The sequence below is a fragment of the Phodopus roborovskii genome, unplaced genomic scaffold (assembly GCF_943737965.1).
Source record: "Phodopus roborovskii unplaced genomic scaffold, PHOROB, whole genome shotgun sequence".
NCBI classification, from domain to species: domain Eukaryota; kingdom Metazoa; phylum Chordata; class Mammalia; order Rodentia; family Cricetidae; genus Phodopus; species Phodopus roborovskii.
This window is the reverse complement of record NW_026125506.1, coordinates 6,519,342-6,544,570: the sequence shown is the minus strand read 5'-3', so window position 1 is coordinate 6,544,570 and position 25,229 is coordinate 6,519,342. Positions and strand designations below refer to the sequence as shown.

The 25,229-nt window shown below is 49.1% G+C and overlaps 1 protein-coding gene across 1 annotated transcript in view; it reads right to left on the bottom strand.

Moving 5' to 3' along the window:
• The window catches only part of Ksr2 (kinase suppressor of ras 2), a 313,418-nt gene that overhangs the window by 170,303 nt on the left and 117,886 nt on the right, over positions 1 to 25,229 (bottom strand). The window contains exon 4 of the mRNA XM_051176529.1: positions 20,050 to 20,563. Within this exon, the coding sequence (XP_051032486.1) occupies positions 20,050 to 20,563 (514 nt within the window). The remainder of the gene's footprint in view (positions 1 to 20,049; positions 20,564 to 25,229) is intronic.

Genomic DNA, 25,229 nt, shown 5'->3' with positions numbered 1-25,229 from the left:
GAGAGGAGAAAGCTCTGAATGACATGCACAGTCCACCTTTCCTGCCTCCTGAACAAAGCTGCTCTACTCCCCTGACTACCTCCTAATTAACTCTTTGACCTTGGCCCAGTCAATTAACCTCAAGGAGCCTCAGCTTCTCTGTGCAACAAGTTAATCTGAATTTTTCTGACCTGCCCACCTCACAGGGCAGTGATTTAACTAGATGAGATAATAGGTGTGCATGTAGCTTGAGACGAAACCCACACCAATCATAGTGCGCTTTCTCCCTCTCTCTCTCTCTCTCTCTCTCTCTCTCTCTCTCTCTCTGTCTGTCTCTCTCTCTCTCCCTCTCTCCTACATGTTGATTACTAAAAATCCAAATAAGGGTCCACTGTAATTCTCACCTTCTAACCAATGCAAATTCTGTTTACACTCTTCAGAGTTATTGTATTTCAGCTAACACTCAAGGCTTCTGAAGCACTGGGAATACTTGAGACTCATTGGCTCTTTGAGTCAAGTCAAAACAGAAAGGTCTAAGACATCATTCACATGCATTCAAGCTGCACACATTCCTTCTAGACTCCTAATGACAAGTTTGGAAGGGATTCCTCCCCCCAGTCCCCCAACCCTCCAATTCCAGAATCCAAAAAGGGGGGGTATAAAGCAGAGAACTCACATGCTGAGTATTCAAAATTATTGCTCTCATGCCCGCTGTGACAGCATCATAGGTAATAACGGGCCCTGAAAACTCAGTCTAAATCAACTCTGTCCTTTGCCCTACCTTAGCATTCTCAGAAGGTCCTACAGGTGATACGGGCAGCCAGCTGGGGTACATCTCAATGGCACATGCCCTTCTTCATCCTCATCTCCATTATAGACCTCAGCTGTCTTTCAAACCGAATACGTCTCTCTAACTTCCCTATAGGGTCCCTCTGCAGTGACAGTAATATCCTCCTGACATTTAACCTCCCCCAGAATTCTCTTACGTCTGTCCTGGGCCTGGTGCAGACCTTCTGAAGGCAGCTTGGGACTAGCGTCAAGGGCCAACTTGCGAAGAAAGATCCTTTGCTAACATTTCTGGCTGTGGGACTTCTGAATCTTTCCCAGGTGGAGAGGAGAATTTTGTTTGTAGGACATCTGAAGAGGGCTGGGGCCATAGCTCATTTAAACGGTTATGAGGGTCCTATGACGATGGGCAGAAGCCTCAAAGGCAAGCTCCAAATCAAACTGCTTAGTCCAGGAAGGGGCTAAAGTAGCAAATACCACCAACAGCGACACAATAAGCAACAAATCGGGTCTGGTTTCCTTCTAAACTGCTGGTAGAGCTCTTAAAGTGAGCTTGTACTAACTTTCTCAGGTTTTCCCTCCCTTGCTGGCTCCTGGATGCGCTGCCCAGGGTCCTTCAGCTTGCCCAGCCTCTGTTCCCCATGGCCTGATATCTGAAACCAATACTGGCATCGGACTGTCACTTTCAAAGCTGGAGCTGGAGCAAGGCACGTCCATTTCCAGATTCTTCAAGGTCACCTGAGATGGTGTGTGATCCACTGCCCTGCTAGATAGACTTCAGGGATGGTCTTTAATGTCTTGGCAACCTTGAGGATGGTGCCAAAGCAAACAGTGTCGCTCTGACGAGCTCCTGCATTTTGGAGCCACGCATGCCCACCTGCGCCTGGAGGCAGTTCTGCATGATGCAGGCTGACCAAACATGGATGTTTTATTTATTTGTTTATTATTCACATGTAGATGACATGGGAGCTAGCTAGATGGCTCAGCAGCTAAGAGTCATCTGTTGCTTTTGGAGACTCTTCCAGAAGGACTTCAGTTAGATTCTCAGAACCCATACAGCAGCTCACAACCATCGGTAACTAAAGTCTAGGAACTGACATCCTCTTCCAGCCTCTATGGGCACCAGATATGCAAGTGGTACAGACATATATGCAGGCAAAACACTGTCTGGCCAATGAGACGGGAAGGTAGACTGGACTAGGTAGGACAAGGAGATTTCTGGGAAAGATAGGCAGAGAGGGCCCACCAGAACAGTCATCATGCGAGCCCAAGAAGAGAGGACACACCAGGCGGTCTCCGGTAAGCCAAGACCACGTGGAAATACATAGATTAATAGAAATGGGTTAATAATTAAGACAGAGCTAGCCAATAAGAAGCCCTAGTCACTAGTCAACAGTTTTGTAACTGTTTAGCATCCATGTATTCATTTGGGGCTGCAGGGTGGTGGGACCAGCCAGGACAAAGAATCTCCAGCAACAGACATATGTCAGTTTTGCCTGCCTAGATCACACCTACATGTTACCGTGCGGAACTGGCAGATGTTTGAACACCTGGCCCAACAAACGTCTTTCAGTCCTCTGGATACCATGACACTTCAGAGTTGTGCACAGGGCGCAAGATAACATAAGATCAGGACTTTCATGGGAGCCTCCGAGAAAGAAGCAATTTAGAACAACTCATGGAGCAGGCCCGGGGAAGAAAGAAGCCGCAATAAGAACATAGCTCTGTCACTGAGCAAAAGGTCGACACAGATTGAGTTTCTCAGACTTTAGGTACCCAGATCCTGAAGTCACCATCCCAGGGAACTCCACAGTCATTAAAGCCAGCAAATGTGCTTTGTGGAAAAAGCCAGAGTAACTCGTGGTTTCATCAAGAAAAGGGGTCAGTGACAGGTGCAGTCTACCAGGAATTTGCTTTTCCAACTTTCATTAAAACACTAACTCCTCCAGGATTAATGGTGAATCATCTAGAGGTGCCTAGAGAAGATCGTGGAAAGCTCAATGACTAGGCTATAGATTAAATGCAGACGATCTCTTCTAAAATCACCGCAGAGGATTGTGGGAAAGCGTACCTTCTCTGGGAGCCATGTCAGCAAACGCCACTTGGCCACTGTGAAGACAAGGATCAAGCCTGCTCAGTCCCTCCAGGTGGGGTGGTCTAGAATTAGTCCCTGGGCCTGCCAATCAGTGTGGCTCTCAGTACTTTATCCCTTCCATGCTTTCCTGGTTAGTTTTGATTGTCAGCTGCTACAGCCCAGACACCTGAGTAGAAAGCCCCCACAGGGGGACTGTGCAGATCAGGTTAGCCTTGTAGATGTGTTAGGAGTGGGGCTGGGGAGGGGGAAGGGTCTTGGTGGTGAATTAATGTGTGAAGAAGACCCAAGTCACTGTGGAACACCCATCCCGAGGCAGGTGAGTCCAGGTTGTAAAAGAAAAGCCAACTGAGCCATGGCATCCTCCGTGGTTTCTGCTTCAAGCTCCTGCTTGAGCTCCTGCCCTGACTTCCTTCTGTGATAGACTAGGACCCTGGTGTGTTAGTCACATAAACCTTTTTCTCACCTAAATTGTTTGGGGCTAGAGTGTTTTATCACAGCAGTAGAAAGAAAAGTAGAATGTGGATTCTTGAAATAGGGTGTTGCTATTGTCAAATAAGACAATACAAGATCACCATGCCCCTACAAAAAAAGTTGGGGGGGGAGCTTGAAATTTCCCAGCCAGTACCCTAAGGGTGGACTTCAGAGGAAAAAAAGGACATGAAAGGGTTGGAAAATTCTAGATTTGCTTTGCAAGACTCACAGCCTGCAGGTTAACATCAGAACTATAGGAAAATGGTCTGGATTGTGCATGACTTTAATCTGGATTTGTGGACAACCTTTTTTACAAACAGAAAATTCACACATGGAAAAATGTCCACCTTTCTAACTTCTCTTGATAAACTGCAATGGGACAATTCCAGGTCCACCCTAATACTCCAGTAACCAACCAGAGAGGTAGAGTGCCCCCCTCTAGAGGTGGGCGTGGTCACTCCAGGGAACCCCACTCCTCACCATCCCCTAATGTGACTCATTGCTCTCTCCTCTACCCTCTCACACCAGGCAGATCCCCAAGCAGCGGGTGCCTCCATACATTTCTGGAGTCTCATGGAAGGGGACTGGGAGGCCAAGGTGGCCCAGTGTTGACAGTGCTCAAAGCCTAAATTCAACCTCAAGAATCCACATACAAACTCTGGCAACGGGTAGACATCTGTGACCTCAGCACGGAGGAGGCAAGGACAGGAGGGTCTCGGGGTTTGTAGGTCCTACATGGTGAGTCCCAGAATAATCAGACAGCTTGTCTCCAAAGAGATCTGCTGATGGTACCTGAGGGACAACACTTTTGGTTACCCTCTCAAGTCCATGCATGGGTACATGCAAGTATAATACAGCTCTACACACACAGATAGATAGATAGATAGATAGATAGATAGATAGATAGATAGATAGGAAAAAATCTCACAGTAGCACCGTGGGGCAAATATCTTTGCAGATGAAGAGATTGGGGGTTATAAAGGTCAAGCAAGCTATCCACAGTCCAGCAGACAAGCGGCAAAGCTGGGATTCGAACCCAGATCTTTCTCCCATCGAAGCTTCCCCTAAGAAGGTGCATGCTAACTTCTGAACAATAAAATGTTCAATGCATGTAAAATGTAAAATTCAGTTAGATCCAAATAAGGCCGGTATCTGCATTAACATGTTTCAAATGTCCTGGTTTTGACAGTGTACTGTAAGACCTTTTGGTAACCTAGATGAAAGGAAGCAAGCAAATTCTCTGCTGTGACATTTTATGGACCTTAAAGCACTTCACAATTAAAGTCAATTGTTTACAAAGCAGCCGGGCTAAACACACACATCCAGGAGGACTCCAGAGGGTTTAAGCAAGAGACACCAAGATGCAAGACACTGTCCACACAAGGAAACTCACATGATAATATTGACGGTGCACTCAGGTGCATTTGCAGAACCCCCGATGCTAAATAAAGGTTCCTTGATGGGACCAGTGAGTGAAACTGTGCCCACGGAGCTCAGTGGGTAAAGTGCGTACCCTACAAACATGAGGACCTGAACTGGATCCCTAGCACACATGCAAACGTCCTAATGAGGAAGCCTGCACACCTACAACCTGAGGAGGCAGACACAGGGGCAACCCTGGGGCTTGCTAGCTGGGCAGCCCAGCCCAATTAGTAAGTCTCAGGTGCTTCTGACAGGCCACGCCTCAGAAAACACTGGAGTGAGGCTGCAGAAGACACTCAATATCAACCTCTGGCCTCCATATACATGTGCACACACATACACACTCAGACACTCACTCAGACACACGCACACACATACACATACACTCACACACACACACACACACACACACACACACACACACACACACACACACACACACACGGGAGATTGGCATTCTAACCCCCAGTACCCATGAATATGAATGTGACCTTATTTGGCAAGTTCAGGTCTTTATAGATGTGTAGATGTGGGACATGTTAAGATGAGGCCAGGCTGAATCAGAGTGAGCCTGGCCTCTCCGCTGGAGTCTTTATGATGGAAGATTCTAGTGACTTCATGAAGAAAGGAGCTGGCTTTGAACAGCCCGGCTCCGTGCCAGACAACACCAAGCATCGCCCACAGCCACCGCAGTCACAAAGAGACAAGAAAGGGTTCTGCCTAGAAGCTTCGGCTTTGATTTTAGCTTTCTAGCCTGGAGCCCTGTAAATCAACAAACCGATGCTATCTGTGAGGCTTTTTTTTTTTTTTTTTCCCCTGCTTTGCTGTGACCCAGGAAATGGATACTCTGAGAACCGGTAAATTGCTGTTTGCTCAGCAATGAACTGTTAGTCGCTTGTACTCAACACAAAGACCCTGCCACACAGAGGTGAGTCTCAGGGGCAGCATGCTGAGGGAAAGATATATCATGAAAGAAGTCAGACGCCAAAGCATGTGCACCCCATGGCTCCATTTATAGAGTCCTAGAAGACATCTAAGCCCTGAGACATGAATCAGAACAGTTGTTGCTTTCAGGGTGGGTGTGATGCTTGGAGAGCGGCATGAAAGAACTTTCTAGAGTAGGCAAGGCATGCTCCTTACCTTTTGGGGAGTGATGGGTACCTGGGCATATAAATTTATCAAAGCTCATTTAACCTAGTCTAGAGAGATGCTCAGCGGGTAAGAGAGCCTGCTGTTTAAGAGTAAGGACCTGAGTTCGAATCCTCAGCCCCCACATACACAGTCTGTGCCTGGAAATGTGTACCCCCACAAACACAAACTGGTTAAAGACTGTGGCTTGTGAAAAGCACTCTTTGTAGAGCTTATTGCATTTACTTATTTACTTACTTATTGTGTGTGCATGTCGGGGTGGGGCACAAGCTATGGAGAGCTTCTGGGGGTCAGAAGATAAGCTGTGGGAGTACCTTCTCCCCTCCCATCATGTGAGTGAGTCTCCCGAGAATCACTGGGCTCATCATGCTTGGGGGGCAATCACCTTTCCTCACTGAACCATCTCACTGATCCTATGGTTTATCTCTTTGGCTGCTGAGTTTTCATATGCAAATGGAACCTCACTTTTCAAAACTGTAAATAAAGACTTTGAAGAGCAGGGGAAACAGGGACAAGTCTTCCTCTTCAGTAAGAACGTGGGAGAGAAAGAGGTAACTAACAGGCAAAGGCACCTGCCACTTGGCCCCACCACCGAAACCACCAGAGTTTTGCCGTTTTAACACAGCCCTCGCCATGGTTAAGTAAACTCAGAAACTCTTCACTGGAGGCCAAATTTGCCGGGCTGCTCATGGTAAACTGGCCCCAGGCAGACACCCCAGCTGCAGTCCATCACGACCAGGAACGGGACATTAACTTCTGAGAGGCCCCTGCGGTGGCGGCTCGCAGAGCCCCTAGCTTTCCTCGCACATCAGGAAGAATCTTGAAAACCTAAGTGAGCAGCTGAGAATACGTCTGAACAGTGCTCTGGCATGAGCATCCTGCGAGAGCCGCCAAGCACGGATAATGGCTTTGTAGACACTTGGAGCTCCATCTATACACAGCTGATATTCTATGTGATGCTCCTGGCTGGGACCTGAGTAGGTTACAGACACACACGGGCTCAGCAGGGCAGTGGCAGCCTTATGTCTCCAGGTTGCCCCTACCCCATGGCCCAGCTGTGGCAAGCAACTACAGCAAGTGTACAGTGCGACAGAACCACACACTGCTCCTCACCCTGGGCCCTTGGTGTTATAATTATCTCACAGGAGGAGATACACACACGTTAGGAATGGGTACTCTGTATGGAACCTGCTAGCTTGAAAGTATTGCTGAGGGGCTGAAAGGGGGTGGTCTGCAATGAGGATGGAAGGAGTCTTCACATACAAAAAGATAAATAAGACAGTATTTTTAACAATAACAAATATAGTCTGCAACCTTTCTGGTATTCACAGCCCAACCTCCTGCAGAATCCACTGATTCATATCACCCATGCATATGCCGTGGCATCTGTAGAGAAAGATGCTTGGTTTTATTACAACAGAGGTTGCCTACAATACCTGTGTTAGAAGTGTTCTTACTCACCAATGAAAACAAAGAATAAACAAACAAACAAAAAACCAGCCCTGGATTTGTTGAAAGTAATGTGTGATGGTTAGTTAAAAATGCTAACTTGCCACAAAACAGAATCCTCGGAGAAGGAAATGTCCAGATCATGTTGGTCTGTGGGCATGTCTGCGAGGGAATGTCTTAACTGTCAATCGATGAGGGAGGACCCAGCCCAGCCCACTGACAGCAATACCATTCCCTAGGCAAGCAATCCTAAACTACACAAGGAAGCAACCAAGCGGTCTACATGGGTTGCTCCTCTTCCTCTGCTCTTGACTGTGGGTGTAAAGTGACCTGCTGGCTGACTTCCTGCCTGGACTTGCTTCCTGTGATGACTGGGACCTGGCACTATAAACCAAATAAATGTTTTCCTTCCCTCCATTGTTTGTTTGTTTGTTTGTTTGTTTGTTTGTTTTTTGCCAGGGTGACACAGTCACAGAAGTGAAACTAAAGGAGAACAATGAAGAATGTTTCCAGGCACTGGCTCCCACCTACATTACCCCCTCACGCAGGATCAAGACTAGGAAGGAACTGACCGATACCACTGACAGGAATGGCCCTGCATTGAGGGCTTCCTTAATTATTCCGTGCTGGGAAAAAGCACTCACTCACTCACTCACCCACCCACCCACCCATTCACTCACTCACTCACTCACTCACCCACCCACTCACTCACTCACCCACCCACTCATTCATCCATTAGACACTTCCTGAGCCTTTATTTATGGTCTCCAGGCTATGTTGAAGGATTTGATCATCTGTGCAAGGAGAGGAGGACCTTCACTTAAAACAGAGGTGGTTTCCTCATGGGGTGATTGGTGATACGGGGTGACGCAGGGTGATTTTAGAACGCATGGGGAGTTGCCATAAACACTAGCCACCTCTGATGTCAACTATTAGCTCTCTGTGCTAGAATGTGTGGGCAGAGAGGGGTAGAATGTGCTGGCCTCCTCTAAGGGAAACCACAGCCACACACACAGGTTGTCTTCCCCATGTGCAGAAGATGGCCCCAAGGCAAAGCTAGGTCTGGAAGGGACAGCTCAGCATCTGCTTCCTGAAAGTCATTCATTGGGTAGCCCTGTAGGAAAAGTGTCTGGGAGCCTGGCCATGGCAAGCAGGGCCTGTCTGGAGGTCCAGAGAGCTATTAAGGGTTTTCTTCTTCCTCTATTAATTTGAGTTAATAAGTACCTCCAGCCTACAGGGAACAGGAGGGGGGCGCAGGGCTCATTACCAGCAACCAGAAGGTTTCCGGCTACCTTCAGTTTAAATGGTACAGGCCTAAGCTGACCATCAGGAGCTGTCACCTGGCCACTGGAGGTGACGAGGGTGGGGAGGTGTCTGGTACTAGAAGAGGATGTGAGGCTTCGTTCCCTGCCAACAGCCACCAGAAGCAGATTGACAGTGCCTCCCACTGACTTCCGCTCACCCTCGCCACCAGAACCACATACTGTATGGTGTCCTGGGAAGCTCGGGGCACACCTGCAAGAATTAATTAATGACAAAGAGGAAGGGAGGCATTCAGGGCAGCTGGACCAAAGCCTTGAGGCCAAAATGTAGTAGAGCTAAAAGCATGCATGACCAGTGATAGCCCTGGGTTCCCTCCTGGCAGCCCCAGAATAAATCTGGGCCGTTACTTAACCCTCAAGTCCCCCCCCCCTCTGCCTTTCCCTCCTCTCTCTGCCCCTCCCAACACATGCACTCACGAAGCACTAGCTCCAAGCATGGGTGCCTCCCACTCTCCTGCCAGGGTACTCCCTCTTCTCTTGACCTGATCTACTCTCCTCTCAGATTTGGCATAGACAAACTTCTGCATATAGCTTTGGGGACCTCAGCTGTCCCCAGATCCAGTCCCATCGGCCTCAGTGTGACTGCTCCACCCTAACCTATTATCAGTCACCCACTACCTTAAATCAAAGTCCCAGGCAGCCGCCCTCTGCGACTCAGAGTGCCGTCTGGGAGGCAGGCACAGGAGCGAAGCTGGCCTCGGAAGGCCTCTGACGTCTCCCATCTATTACACTAAAAGGTTCATTTCAAAGCCTATTAAATAGGTCGGAGAGCCAGACGGGGGCAGGGCCTCTCTCCCAGAAATGCCTCGATGCTCTAACGTGAACAGATCTGGGGCTTTTAATTTGGCAAACAAGTGACATTTCGTCCCAGAAGGCTGGCATCTCTGGCCAAACACGCAGGGGAAAGGAGAAGAAAAACTCAACAAGAACAAGATAAGAGGAAGCCATAAATCCTAGACAAAGTCCTCGGGCAGTCTCCACTTTCTGGTACACCCTGAGCTGCTAATTCTTAGAGCCTCAGCCCTGAGACTCATTCACAAGCTACACAAGCAGGAGAGGCTTGCAGCCCTAGGGTCATACAAACAGCAGGGCCAAGATCAAGGTGTGGGTGCCCTGGGGGGAAAAGTGCTTCCGTAAGGGAACCCCAGCACCACAATCACAGAGGGTACCCGCGAGCTAAGACTTAAGTGGAGGAGTGCTCAAAAGTGTGTGTGTGTGTGTGTACATGCGTGTATGTGCATGAGTACATGTGTGAGCACGCGTGTGTGTGCTTGCATGAGTGTGCACGTGTGTATGTACACATATGAGTATGGATGTGTTTCTGTGTGTGTTCACACGTTCATGTGCATGTGTGCATGTATGAATATGTGAGTGCGTGCGTGTGTGCATGGGTGCACGTGTGTATGCATTGATAGGTGATGGCAAATGACGCCAAGTGTCCCACTCTGTCACTCTCTGCCTTCCTCCTTTGATACAGGTCCCTCGCTGACCCTGGAGCTAGGCCAGAAGCCTGCAAACTCCAGCCATCAGCTGTCTCCATGTCCCACAGCACTGTGGTTCTGGGTACAGCAGCCACGCCCCACCCTTACATGGGTGCTGGGAACAGATCTCAGACCTCCTGCCTCGGCAGCATCTCCTCAGCTCTGGCTTTGGTTTTTTGAAACAGGGTCTTGCCTTATAGCTCAGGCTGACCTTGAACTCATTGTGAAACACAGATGTCCTCCAGCTAAGAGCAATCCTTCTGCCTCAGCACTCTGAATGGGAATATGGTAGGTGTGCACCAACACATCAGTAAATAAACACCCAAACAGTTTGGTTCCTGCCTGCTCCCCAGCTCTTTCTAACCTGCCTGAGCTTCACATTCTAAAGCCAAGAAAGGGATAACCATAGCTTCCTGACAGAATTAAAGCATCGAGGTTCAGACAGCTAAATAAGGATTGTGTCAACTTAGCCAGGCCTGGACTCACCTGGAGCAGGAGCTTCTGCACAGCCTGCTGAGGGATGCTCGGGTGCTCCAGGTTAGGTTAATGGAGGTTGTCAGACCTAATCTAAGTATGGGTGGCACCAATCCCTGGATATCATTCTGGATTGCATAAGGAGAAAGCAAGTAGAAGCCCATATCATCTCTCTCTCTGCTTACCGATGGCTGACACAATGTGTCACACATGCGAGCACACACACGTGTGCACATACACACATGCACACACACATGCACACATACATGCACACACATGCATGCATACGCACGTGCACACACGCGCACAGACACACACGTGCACACACACACGTGCACACATACACGCGCACACGCACACATTCACCAGACAATCCTGCCATCTTCTGCAGTTTCTCCTTGGTTGTTCCTAGTTCTCATTTCTGTTGCTTGTGTTCATTGTAACAGACACTGTGTTACCAGCACATTGTATCTTGACTGTTTCTTTTTTATTTTAAGTACTATTTATTTGTTTATTTATTTATTTATTTATTTGGGAGGGGGCCCGCACGCATGTGGAGGTCAGAGGTCAACCTGTGGGAGTTGGTCCTCTCCTTCCACCATGTGAGTCCCCTGGGATTGAACTCAGGTCATCAGGCTTGGCAGCAGACACTTCCTATCAGCTGAGCCATCTCACCAGTTCCTTCCAATTGACTTTATATATATAAAAAAAAAAAAAAACCCTCATTGTAAGCATCAAATGTCACCTGACGGCACTGGATCTAGACATCAGCCCTGTTTTGTTTTGTTTTCTGATGATGTGAACATATTAAATAATTTTAAACATTAAATTATCTCACCTGGCTCTTAAGTCCTCCCATAGTTGTTCAGGCGCCTCTGTGAGAAGCAACAAATACGTAATGGAGGGGAGTAGGCACGTGGTTGAGGCTGACCCTGGTCCCCAGAGTATGCCATGTACACCTGCCTATAGAGACTAGAGACTACAAGGTCTGTACCGCAGGCGTCAATCACGCTCAGATCAAAACTACTCTTAGAAAGAACGCTGTACTGAGCACACAGACCTCCTTCCTGCAGGCGTTATTGAGCAACCCAGGACAGCAACCACTCACACTCTGGTAGGTTTTGTAACTAACCTCAAGCTGATTTCATGTCTGGGAATCCTATGTAAATACAATGAGGTTTTACAAGTAACTGAGCATCCAGGATGTTGGACTGCCCCAAGTCTAAAACTCTCTGAGCATTTCTCATGACACCACAGGTATGATCAACCCTTCAGGACATGCTATAGTAGCATCTCCCCTTGCCAGTGAATTTGTGTTAGTGGCCACAGCCCTTCGGGTGTGGCTTCAGGTGTGGACTGGGGGGGGGCACTCTTGGCATCTTCTGGAGCAGGAATGTCACAGTGGTTTTTATTATTATCTGTGTAAGTTGTTCCCCAATAAAACACCCATTTATCACTTATCTTGGGTCTAGTGAACTCATTAATACGCTCGCTGCCTTCAGCATGAAAACTTGGTTTCATAAGCAAACTTATTTAAAATGAGGTATAAAGGACTGGGATGAGGGCTAAGTCCATGATTGCAAGCGTGAGGACCTGAGTTCAATCCCCAGAAGCTATGTAAAAAAAAAAAAAAAGAAAAAAAAAGAAATACAACCAGGCATGGTGCTGATAGCTGGGGGGGGGGGGTGGATTCCTGAGGCTCACTGACTAGGCACTGATTTGGTGAGTTCCAGTGTGCCCTGTGCACAGGAGAAATATGAAAAGTTCCAAGTCCGAAACCTCCCCAGAACCAGGCATCCCAGACGCAAGCTGTTCATTCCATGGCATCTGGCTCGCCTGTTGGCTCGGAGAATCTGTCATGCAGAGTGTCCAGCACACTGTACACTCAGTAACTGCTAGGTTGAACTCAGTGACACATGTCCCTATGTTCACATGTTCCAGGTACAAGACTCAGCACTGCTGACTGGTGACACACGAGGCTGGCGGCTGTCCTCAACCACTCAGCACATCCTACCTATAGGATGGGACAAAATCATGGGCAGCTGGAGCCTGGCATGAGCTTCCCCATGACTTCAACCCCAGACTGGACCTCCTGTGGCTCCCAGATAAAGCAGGGAGACTTTCTAACCACACTGAAAGACAGAGCATGGGGGGCAATCTGCACCCACACAGTAGGGGTTGTAGTAGAATACCTGCCTGGCTTGGCCAAGTCCCTGGGTCCAAATGGTAGCATCAAGAGGCAAAAAAGCACAGCTCTACAGCCACCCATGGCCACCCTCAGTCAGAAACCAAGGTGACAGCCGCAGATTTGCATCTCTCTGCTTCCAAATCTGATTTTCATATTGATGCACCTGACAGTATTAATTTCATGCCTGGATAATATGTCTTGTTTCCTCGGTCGGAGTCAGCCCCCAGGCCCAGGGATTGAGAAAGGGGCATTAGGCAATACCAAAGGAGAAGTCAAAGACTCAGGACTTGCTATGCAAAGTAGTAATAAGGCTTAGCAAAAAGCCTTCTTCTAAGTGAAGACTAGATGGGGTGCATGTTCCGAATCTCTGAAACACACGCCTTTGTGAGAGACACCGTTGATAGAAACCAAGAAATTCTGTGGCACCGGTACTTGTCTGCCTTGCCCTTGGTTTGATCCCGGCACGTTGGAGCTGAAGGGAAGAAACAAATGAGAAGAAAGAAAGAAAGAATGGAGGGAAGGGGAAAGGAGAGATAGACAGGAGGGAAGGAAATGGGGAGGAGAGGGAGGGAGGGAGGGAGGGAGAAAATGTTGGCAGGAATTTAGCAGCAAGTCTACAGGACAAGAGAAGCCTCAGGCAGAGTGAGCCCAGGCCCTCCCCTCCCAGTGAGAATTTGGCCCTGAACTGCCCTCTGGCCATCTGTTAAGGAGGCCACATTCCTGTGAGCCACCCAGCACAGAGCAGGCCAGCCTCTGATAGGTGTGTGGGGACTGAGAATTCTCAAGTTGAAATCTTTTTCTTTAAGGGATTTATTGATTTCTTCCAATTTTTTGACTTTCTTTTCATTGTAAAACAACCTTTTCTCATTTTACATACCAACCCCAGCTCCCACCCCCTCCCACTCTCCCCACCTCCCCCCTTCCCACCCCACCCACTCCTCAGAGAGGGTCAGGAAGAATGCAAATAGATCCATCTCTCTCTACATGCACAAAACTCAAGTCCAAATGGATCAAAGACCTTGACATAAATCCAGCCACACCGAACCTCTTAGAAAAAAAGTGGGAAACAGCCTTGAACGAATTGGCACAGGAGACCACTTCCTGGACATAACTCCAGTAGCACAGACACTGAGATCGACAATTAATAAATGGGAGCTCCTGAGACTGAGAAGCTTCTGTAAGGCAAAGGGCACAGTCAACAAGACAAATGGCAGCCCACAGACTGGGTCGGGTTGAATTTTAAACACTGGAGAACTCCACAGCCCTGGGACCCTGGGAGTCACAAGAGCCAGCATCCCCTGACCAGTGACACGAGTCTCATCCCTCCACAGCCACCGTGGACCACACCTGCAGTGACCCTGGACCTCCCGGTCACTCGGGGACCAAGTGTACCTAAGACAAACGTGAAAGAAAGCGCTGGAAACGGGAGGCAGGGCTGCCTTCCCACATTCATGGCCACTGTGCTGCCCGTTTGCTCCGGCCCCACTCTGCCCTCCCCTTACCTCAGCCCGCCTCGTCATAATTAGCACAGTGATCCGTAGGTGTGTGTCGATAAGCTTAAATACTTGCACGTAATTAGTTTTCTAAAATAGGTAAAAAGATCTCTCCCGAGACCTAATTTACATAATGAATCTGTTCAGCCAGGCCTGTTCCCTTCCAAACTACAAACGACACCGCCCAGGCTCGGCGCAAAATTGGAATCAGCCGGACAGAAGAGTCCGAGGTTCAAACACCGGCAAAGGAGATGGGTACCTTTGGAGCCTACCCAGTGCGGTCTCCCCTCTCAGGCCCTGCCAGAGACAGCACCAAGTTTTAAAGGAGACGCCTGCACCTGGAGTATTCTAGCTGTGATTTGGGGAAACAGGGGGACTTCTAGGAGGAATTAGGCTGGGGAGTTGGTTCAGTGGGGAAGATGGTTGCCAAGAAAGCACGGATACCTGTATTTAAATTCCCAGAACCCATCGAAAAAGAGGTCAGGAGTGGCCTTGTGCACTTGACCCGGCACTAGGGGAGGGGACAGGTGAAAGAGGTCTGGGTGGCCGTGTGACTATACCCCAGCACCAGGGTAGGGCAGGTGTAGACAGGGAGATCTCTAAGGCTTGCTTGCTGCAATCTGGTTCCAGATCAAATGACAGACTCTGTCTCAAAGCCTAGGACAGAGAGTGAGTGGGTAGAGCAGGCCATCCTACCGCCTCTTCTGGCCTGTGTGTGTGTGTGTGTGTGTGTGTGTGTGTGCGCGCACACACACACACACACACACGTAGCACACACATATACCAGAGAGAGAGAGGAAAGTAAACTTTGAGATCATGAATGGACTGTTCATATTCATGCATGACAAGTGCAGTAGGCCCCACTGGTGTGGGACAGTGCAGTCCACGTCCTATGACCAGGGGCGGGGCGGGGCGGGGCGGGGCGGGGCGGGGCGGGGCGGGGCGGGGTGTATTCTTATTGCTTGTTTTATACAGCTACCGCTTCCAAATAAGGGTGCAGCTAGGAATTGTCTCTCTAAAATTATAGTTGGGAGTTATCTTTAAAAGGGATTTGGAAACAAAAGGTCATAATAGAATTCGTGTGTGTGTGTGTGTGTGTGTTCATGTGTTTGTGTGAGTGCAAATGGGTGTGTCAGTATGTGTATGTATGTGTGTGTGTGTGAAAGTACACATGGGTGTCCATGTGTGAGTGAGAGTGCATGTGTTAGTATGTGTGTGCACATGTGTCTCTGTGTGTATGTGTGTGAGTGCGTGCGTGTGTGTGTGAGTGCGTGTGTGTGTGAGTGCGTGTGTGTGTATGTGTGTGAGTGTGTGTGCGAGTGCACGTACACACATGTGGGAGGGGTAGAGACTGGGTTTCATTTTCTATCATTCTCCACCTTGGTTGTTTCTAGGACAAAAGTCAAGGTCTTGTTGAGCAGAAGCAACAGCTTAGCCCTAAAAGTGGCCGTTTGCCACCAAGTCTGATGGCCTGCGTTTGATCCGTTTGATCCTCAGGACGGGTGCAGTGGAAGGAAAGACTGACTCCCAAAAGAAAGCTGTCTCCTAACCCCCACAGGCATGCCGTGGTGTGTGCACACCCATACCCGCTGGAGCACACTAATTAATTAATGTGAATGTTTCAGGAAAGGCCACAGGGCAGTCTTCCATGCCCTGTCCTCTTTTAAATACTTCCTGGACTGTTGAAGCTTCCTCAGTACCCAGCATTCCTTTCTGTGAACAGAGCCTCCTTTTCATACCTGCTTGTGTCTTTGGTAATGACAAGTAAAGAGAGATGGGGGGAAAGAGAGAGAGAGAGAGAGAGAGAGAGAGAGAGAGAGAGAGAGAGAGAGAGAGAAATGAAGGGACAGCATTCTCCTGAGAATACAGAGTCTGTGACAAAGGCCAGCTGTCAGGCCTGAGAACCCCAGCCCACCACACATCGAGGCTCCAGCACACTATAGAGCCTTCTTCTGTTCACTGTTCTCTAAGTCTTTGGGTTTTTTTTTTTTTTTTTTTTACAAGGTCTCCTGTGCCCGGGGCTGGCCTCAAGCTCACCATGTAATCAAGGATAGCTTCCATTGAACTCCTGATCCTCTGCCTGCCTCCAATGCTGGGGAGACAGGCTGGACAGGCTCCTGTCACTATACCCGGTTTATGCAGTGCCGGGGATCGAGCAGAGGCTTTGTGCAGGGTAGGAAGTTTCTACCAGGGGGATTCCACTCCCAGCCTGCTTCCTTGCTTTCTGACTCTGTTCGCCCTGTAAAGGCCAGAGAGAAGCTTCCAGGGGGCAGGACTTAGACCCACCCAGACCGCCTGAAACACACTACCGGAGCGCCACGGGCCGAGGCTGGAAAAGCCAACAGGCTTTGATCTGATCCAAAGGCTCCCAAGGTGCATACTTTAAAAGTCACAGGAGTCGGCAGGTTTGGAAGCCTGCCTGCTCTTCAGAAAGACCTGTGACCTCCATTACTCTGCCCCGTCACCATTAAAAAGAAATAAAGGTGGGTGAGAGGCTGCCAAGTTCCCATGGAGACCATGCCCAGTGGGGATGAAAGGCAGAGTCAGTTGCAGAGGGAAGATGTATCTATGCTTTCTCACCTACTTCCTGTGGGGATCATTCTAGAATCAAAGCTGTCCAGAGTAGTACAAGCTCTCAGTGGGGAAAGCAAACAGAAAAAGTATAGGTGTGCTTGATAAATATGTATTTGTGTGTATGTGTGTATGCATACATGTCTACATGCATGTGTGTGTGCAGTCATTTGTGTATGTGAGTATAAATGTGTGCATGTGTACATGTCTATATGTGTGTGAATTCATTTGTATATACGTGTACATTTATTTGTATATGTGTGAATATGTGTGCATTCATTTGTATATGTGTGTACATTTATTTGTATATGTGTGTATATGCATGTGCATTCATTTGTATATGTGTATGTATTCATGAGTGTGAACAAATCCCACAAAAGCAACCCTGATTCTTTTACCACACCACATTTCCAATATATTCTCCTCTAAGTCCATCAACTTCTTCTTTCCAATTCTGGTCACAGCCCATTAAATTGATATCACCATCTACTAATGGCTCATAACCTCAGACTTAAAAGCATGGACATATCCCAAGCTCTTTGGTCAACCAACAGGAGAGCTGAGTCTCCCCAGGGCCAAAGCCAAGATCTCCAGGCTACTCCCTGGTGTAAGTCAAGACCAGCTGGGAACATGCTGAGTGTGGGCTGCTGTTACCCACCCTGTCTCATTGTTAGAGCTCAGTGACCACAATCTCTCTCTTCACTGCTCCCTTGAGGTGACTCTTGGGGTCCCTGGAGGTAGCCAGGGACCCGTCTCCTTAGTGAAGTACTGATCTCACTGACCCAGACAGAAGACCACCAAGCTTAGCCCTAGATCCTGCTGTGTGTGGAATTCCAGTACCTCTGAAGGCGGTGGCTGAGACCTTGAGGAAGGGGTGGCATGTGTGTGTGTGTGTGTGTGTGTGTGTGTGTGTGTGTGTGTGTGTAAACAAAGTCAAGCTCTCTCAGAGAGAAGCTGCCCTCGAAAACACAAAAGGCTAGCTTCTCACATGCAGATAAAATGCCATAGGCTGAGGCTGGAGAGATGGCTCAGCAGTTAAGAGCACTGGCTGCTCTTCCAGAGGTTCTGAGTTCAATTCCCAACACACACATGGCGGCTCACAACCAACTGTAGTGGGGTCCAATGGCCTCTCTGGGCCTAAAGGCATACATGTACAAAGAGCACTCACAAACATAAAATAAATAAGACTTTTTTTTAATGCCATAGGTCTCCTAGGGTCTCTACTCCTAGACAAAGAGCTACAGATAATGAGGGGACCCTGAGAGCAGAAGCAGCCTTCCCCAGAGAAGATCACCAATCCGTTATCCAATACCAGGTGCTCAGCTCTGAAAACTTAAACGTACAAGTAACATTGTATGAACTCCGCAAGCTATATATATATGTTTAGATGTGTGTGTGTGTGTTGTGTGCGTGTGTGCGTGCGTGTGCCGTGAACTTAGGACAGAGCAAAAGGAGGAGGGATACATGGGAGAGTTGGAGGGAGAAAATGCTGTAATTACATTTTAATTTCAAAATCTAAAAGATATTTCTTTGAAAATGCCACAGGAGCAACTCTGCAGGCTGATGAGTGGCAGTCACGTCAAGGTTCACACCGTGACGGTGAGAGGCAGACCCCAGAACCCTCAGCACTTTCCTTCTTGGAAGTTTCGCTACCAGCCTTCCTGGGAGTCTCTCCCAGCTCCTCTCCTCAGGTCTCCAGAGCCCAGTCTCTGTGGATCGCATGAAACCACGAACATCAAATCTAATTCTGACCAGAAAAACCTCTTCCAATTGCTTCACCGTCTAAGGGACCAGGTGATTCTGTCTCCAAGGTAGGGATCCCAGCTGCTGGAACAGCCTTCATACGATCACACCCTCCCCTCCACTGCACCCAGAAGGGAGGAGACCTCCCAACCAGGGCTTAAGCCAAGGCCAGATGGAAGCTGTTTTTTATAGATAAAGTTTTACTGGAGCATGGCCATGCACATTTGCTTACCTGATGTGGACAAGCTGTTTTGGTTGTTGAGCAACAACACAAACCCATGCAGCTGGCACAGCCAGAAACATTTACTGTATTTACCGTCTGGCCCTTCACAGTCCGTGAACTCGTGGACGACAGCGCCCTAACTCTCTTGTGTGTGGAAAAGTGAACTTAAGATCAAAATTAACTGTTTGCAGTGCTCTTTAATGTAACCTCAAAGGTGTTAAACAGCTTCACGGGTTGTGTAAGTGACACCATCAACCATCACCTGGAGAATTTTTCTCATCCCAAATTCTGTACCCATTAAACAATGGCACCGCATTTCTCTCCTGCTAACTCCAGCAGACCACTTCCTGCCTCCAGACTCAACTCCCTCCGTTATGCCATAGCAGACCTCAGAAGTGCCTCCCTCTGGCTGCTGAACACTATTCCCCTGTATGGGGAGGCCCGCCTCACTTCCCCCCACACCTGCTGAGGGACACTCAGTGGTCTCTGCCTTTCAGAGGTCATGAGTGATAGCGCTCCCTGCCTAATTCTTTGGTGTCCTCTCTGTCATGTGCCCAGCTCCCACATCTGCCAGGGGGCGTCAGCCCACTCCCCTCTGCTGGCTTTCACCCTCACCCACATGGAGCCTGGACGTCAAAGACCTCATAAAGAACAAAGAATACCTCAATAACCACACTTTACATTGATGCTATGCTGGAATGATAATTATTTTGGTCATATAGCTTATTCTTCTTAACTGGTTTTAATATACTTCAAGGCTACCATGAAACTTTTACCTATTTCTAGGGCCAGCAGGAGGGTGACCCTGCAGGGGCCAGCAAACTCCTCCTGCCTCCATCCAAAGGATAAGTATTTCTGACTCTGTGGGCCATACCCAATCCCGCCATCGTCCCCCAAAAGTACTCACAGACAACACTAAAGTGCTTTGCCCCAGCGAGTCTTATCTACTAAAACAGGACACAGCTTACATTTAGCCCCAAGCCGTGATATGCCCTACCAACACTCAGGAATATTCCAGGCTGTCATGTAAAGAATAGTTGCCAGCTCCAGAAAATTCCAGCCAACCTACTTTCTCAGAACACACGGTGCAAAGCCACCTTCCCTTGACTAGACCCACAGACACGAGATGGTTTGCTTCCGGCTTCCCCAGAGGAGCAGCTCCTGGGGTCCGGCCACCCCAGAGCACCCACTGACCCCACTCACTTGGGTGTGTTAGCCTCCTCTACACGGTTCCCGAGCTGGAACTCGTGGGATTTGCTCCTGTGCAGCGCCGTAAAGCCAGGGAGCAGATGGATAAGTTTCCGAGAGGAGGGTGGCGGCGTCCCCGGAGGCTTCAGCTTGTTTTTTCTCCTTATGGGTGGCGTGCCAGGTGGGGTCACGGTGGTGACGATATTTGGGGTGCGAGGTGGGGTGCGGACTGCGTGCCGCTGCCGGGGTGATGGAGGCAGGGAGCGGTGGCCTGATTCCAGGGGTGGCGGCGGGCATAAGCTCTGGTAGGCATCCACGGTGAGTCTGTCCACATGGGTGTACACAGGGGCCCCAGGCGTAGGGCTGGCGTGACAGAAGGGCTGGACACATTTGGACTGGACCCTGGGGCTCTGGGAGAGGTGGGTGCGGATCCACGGGCTGGACTCCGGGGGGCACGCAGGGTTGTTATCCTGCCCTGGCTCCGTGGTGGGCCACTGGATGATCCAGTCTTGTTTGGAGAGGTTCCCTCCTACGTAGGAGCAAAGCAACAGAGAGACGCGGGTAAGGAAGGGAGACGGAGCGGGCTTGCGGGTAAGGAAGGGAGACGGAGCGGGCTTGCTGTGGACAGAGACCCACCATCCTCTCTTGACCACGCGTGTGTCATATCATGTGTATTTTACCTCACAGCAGATGAGTCCCCACATCACACAGATCCTACATTACACAGAGAGAGGCAGGTAAGCCGGGAGACAGGAGGTGAGCTCACATGGGCAGAGATGGCCATCCTCGCCTTACCACATGTGTGTCACACCATGTACATCTTCCGTCACAGCTGGTTACACTCAGCACAGCGTATCATATGCACCTTACACAGTCTGCACGCCCTCTCACAGGCCATGCCACAACACTCACCTGACCACACATGCAGGCTACATTGTATGCACACAATACGGTGTGCAGCACATATCACCTGCACCCTATGTGGTATACAGATCACGTGATACGCACCTTTCAGCACACACAGCTCAGCTCATGGATACAGTGTCCATGCTACATCGGATGCACCTTCCGACATATGCATCCTACACACATGTTGCCCCCCCACACCTCAGGTTGCACACACGCACTTCCTTCATACCTCATGCCAAGTGCATTATCACCACGATGTACCTCTCACTGTGCTGATCATCTTGTATGTAGCTCACATTGTGTGTTCATACACACTTCATGCTGTGTACGCAATGCATCACACACACCTTGTGTCATATGCACACAGCTCATGCCATAGGTACTGCATCATACACACCTCATGTCATGTGTACATAACCTCATAGGGACCTCACACAACATACATGTTCTACGGTGGACATGCTGCACCACATTATATACACATCAGACCATGCCACATTAAAGTCCTATACACGTCACATGGTGTGCACCATACCCCATACACACACTGTCCATAAGCACATTATAACATAGGCATGTTCCATCAGATGCATATTAGAATTCATGCCCAATATGTCACATGCACAATACTGTGTGCTCATTATACCACAAGCACATTAGTAAACACATACGCTACAATGCAGGCACATTTATAACATCCGACCACACCACTTGGCCCTCGCAAACAAACTAAATCTCCCTGTTTGCCTCCCTGCCTTCTCCCCACTCGGCAGCCTTGCCCTCCACAGCTTTGTGGCGGCAAAGCCCACACCCTGAAGAGTTTGCAAAGCGAAGCAGTTAGGCCTTTTGTGAGTCCCAACACCCAACCATGTCAGGGTCCTTTACAAGGCTGCCCAGGGTAATGCCTGCCTATTGTCTTAGTTAGGGTTTCTGTTGCTGTGAAGAGACACCGTGACCACAGCAACTTTTATAAAGGCAAACATTTAATTGGGTGGATTTCAGTTTCAGAGGGTTAGCCCATTATCATCGTGGTGGGACATGGTGGCGTGCAGGCAGACATGGTGCTGGTGAGGTAGCCGAGACTTCTCCATCCTGAGCAGGCAGCACTAACTGAACTAGGTACTGCTGGAGCATAGGAGGCCTCCGAGAATTCTCCATCCTGAGCAGGCAGCACTAACTGAACTAGGTACTGCTGGAGCATAGGAGGCCTCCGAGAATTCTCCATCCTGAGCAGGCAGCACTAACTGAACTAGGTACTGCTGGAGCATAGGAGACCTCCGAGACTTCTCCATCCTGAGCAGGCAGCACTAACTGAACTAGGTACTGCTGGAGCATAGGAGACCTCCGAGCCCGCCCCCACAGTGACATACTTTCTCCAACAAGGCCACGCCTACTTCAACCAGGCCATACTTCCTAATAGTGGCGCTCCCTGTGAGCTTTTTGGGGGACCAATTACATTCAAACTATCACACCCATGGAACAGTCTTAATACCTGGCTCTGACACAGACACAGACTTGATGGACGAGCAGATGAGTCCCTGGAAGCCTTTTACATGGTTACTCTTTAGACATGGATGGCAGACGTCAGGGGTGGAAGGGGAGGGGATGAGAGGGAGTAGAGGCGGCTATAAAATAGCAACACAAAAGATGTATGTCGTTCATTATTTTGACAGTGGTGTGGACATGTGAGTCCGCCTGTGGGACATTAACAGGACCGAATGCATACTCACAGGCACCCTCAAACGCACACGTGTGTGCATGCACAAAATGCTGGACCCATCTGGGCAAGATCACTGGGCTGCATCCATCCATTATCAGTACCCTGGTTGTGAGTCTATCATTTAGCAAGATGGGACCATCAGCATACACTGAGTGAAGCCTTCCAGGCACCCCCTGTGATCTTTTCTCACAACTGGATGTGGATCCACAAGTACCCAATCCCAGTGACACAGTGAGTCCCTGTCCCAGATCGCCAAATCCAAAGCAAACAGCTCAGTTAAGAAACGGGAGGGTTTGGGGTGAGAGTGGGGGGTGGTGCTCTTGCCTAGGATGTTTGAGGCTCTGGGTTTGATCCCAGCACCACAGAAACAGGAAGGGGGATGGGAGGGAGGATGGAGTGAGAGGAGAGAGGGGAACTGAGGAGGCCTCCTCAGGGTGTGAATGTGAGGAATGCAGTTGTGGAATAATCTTCCTGTACACTGTGCAGACGCATCACTCTGATTGGTTTAATAAAACTAACAGCTAGGCCAATAGCTAGGTAGGATCTCTAGGCACAGAGAATGCTGGGAAGAAGACAGAATTGAGCTGAGATCATCCCTAAACAAATGAAGAGAGGAGACAAGCTTGGTGGCAGGAGGCTGAGGCATGAAGATCACAAGTTCAAGTTCAGCCTGGTCAACACAGTAAATTCCAGGTCACCTGGGATACAATCTGACAACATGTCCCAATACAGAGAGGACACAGAGGCAGAGTGAAGTTGGAGGGAGAGCCTGCTGAGATGTAGCAACAAGCCAAGAGATGCAAGGATACTAACAATCACCCACCAGATCCAGGGGAGGGAGAGGCGGAGATCAGACTCCCCGAGAGGTTGGGGTTGGAGCCTGCGCTGTGTTGCTTGAGTCCAAGCCTGGGGTCTGTGAGTGTGTGGACTTGAGCTAATAGGCTTCTCTGTTATGGCACCCACATCCCTATGAGCCTCACATGGGAAGGATCCATGTATGCTAAACACTGAGGGGGAGTCATCAAAACTGATAGATCAGGTATGCTGGCACACACCGTTAATCCCATCACAGAGGCAGGCAAGATCTCTGTAAATTCTAGGCCCTCAGGGCTACACAGACAGACCGTGTCTCAAAACCAAACAAACCCTGACACAGAGCATATCCCCAGAATCCTACTGAGGAGGTCAAGGTGGCAAATTTGGCTATGTGGCATATTTGAAGCCAACCTGAACTACCAAAGTTCCTGTCTTCTACAGGGGTGGGAACTGTGTCTGGGGAGGGAGCTGAATGGTCAAAATGGGATACTGCTGTTATGAAGGACACAAGTTCAGTTCCCAGCACCCACATGGGAGGCTCACAACCATCTGTATGTAACTCCAGCCCCAAGGGGGAACCTGACACCCTCTTCTGGCCTCAGAGGGAACCTGCACTCACGTGTACATCCCACATAGACACAGATACATAATTTAAAAAAAAAAATAACAAATAGGAAGGAAAAGAACATTTGGCAGATGGTGGCCGTTCCTAGAGTTAGGGGATCAGTTGCTGTCTTCCTGGAATTGGAGGTGTGGGGGGGGGTCACTGGCCTGTTTAATCAAGTTTTAAACAATCAAAATCCCTTAGAAGATGGAGGACTAATGCCTCCACTTTTCCCTTTTACCACACAGTATCCTGCTGCTGGGTGGGAACCCGATGTTCCTATGACTGACTGTCACTCAAAGACAGACAGACACTCCACTGGGTTCAGGGAGCACCCCCTTGAAGTGTCTCTTCAAAGTTAAAAAGATGAGAAGGAAGAAAGCCCACTACCCCCACCACCTCCCCTTCCCAGGCAAACCTGCTTCCTCTGAACACCTGGGATCTCAGAATCAGAGGTTCGGGGACGCAAGAAGCGCAGTCTCCTTTCATTACCGAAACTGCTCATCCAGCAGCATCGACTCCAAAGCACGGAGGCTTCAGACGCTTCGGGTGATGGGCTGTGTGCTATCAGCAGCCCCCCCTTGATCCTCTTTTTAATAAAGTCTAAGGGGGGGAAGGTAATTTTTCATTTTAAATAGGAAAGGTGTGGTGGCTCGGGCTCCAGGGTTATTAATCGTCACCCTTGTCTCCTGTCATTCATTTCTGGAAAAATCGTTTTATTTCAAGTCTTGAGATGGGCGGGGAGAAGGGAATAGATTTTTAAAAATGAAAGGTCTGAGGACTGATTAAAAGCATTGCAAGGCATAGGGCTCTTTTTATTTATTTATTTATTTTTCTTTTGACGTTCTCTGATAAGGGACTGGGAGTAATAAAAGGCATTCGAGAGGGAGAAAATGACTTCAGAAAGTCTAGGCAAGTGTCTGACTTCATTGTCCCTTTCCACTGGAACCACATAAGCAGGCAAATGTGTGGCTTCGGAGTCATCTGCATTTCAGAGCCAGCATCTCAGGAGCCTCAGCCCTTCAGAGGCAGCTGGGGATAGGGTGGCGACCTCATCCCCACCCCCACCATCCCAGGATTTCCAACTGGGGGCTCAGAAGTCCCCTGAATACTCCAAAGTGTTTGCTGTTTAAATCTGTAGACACA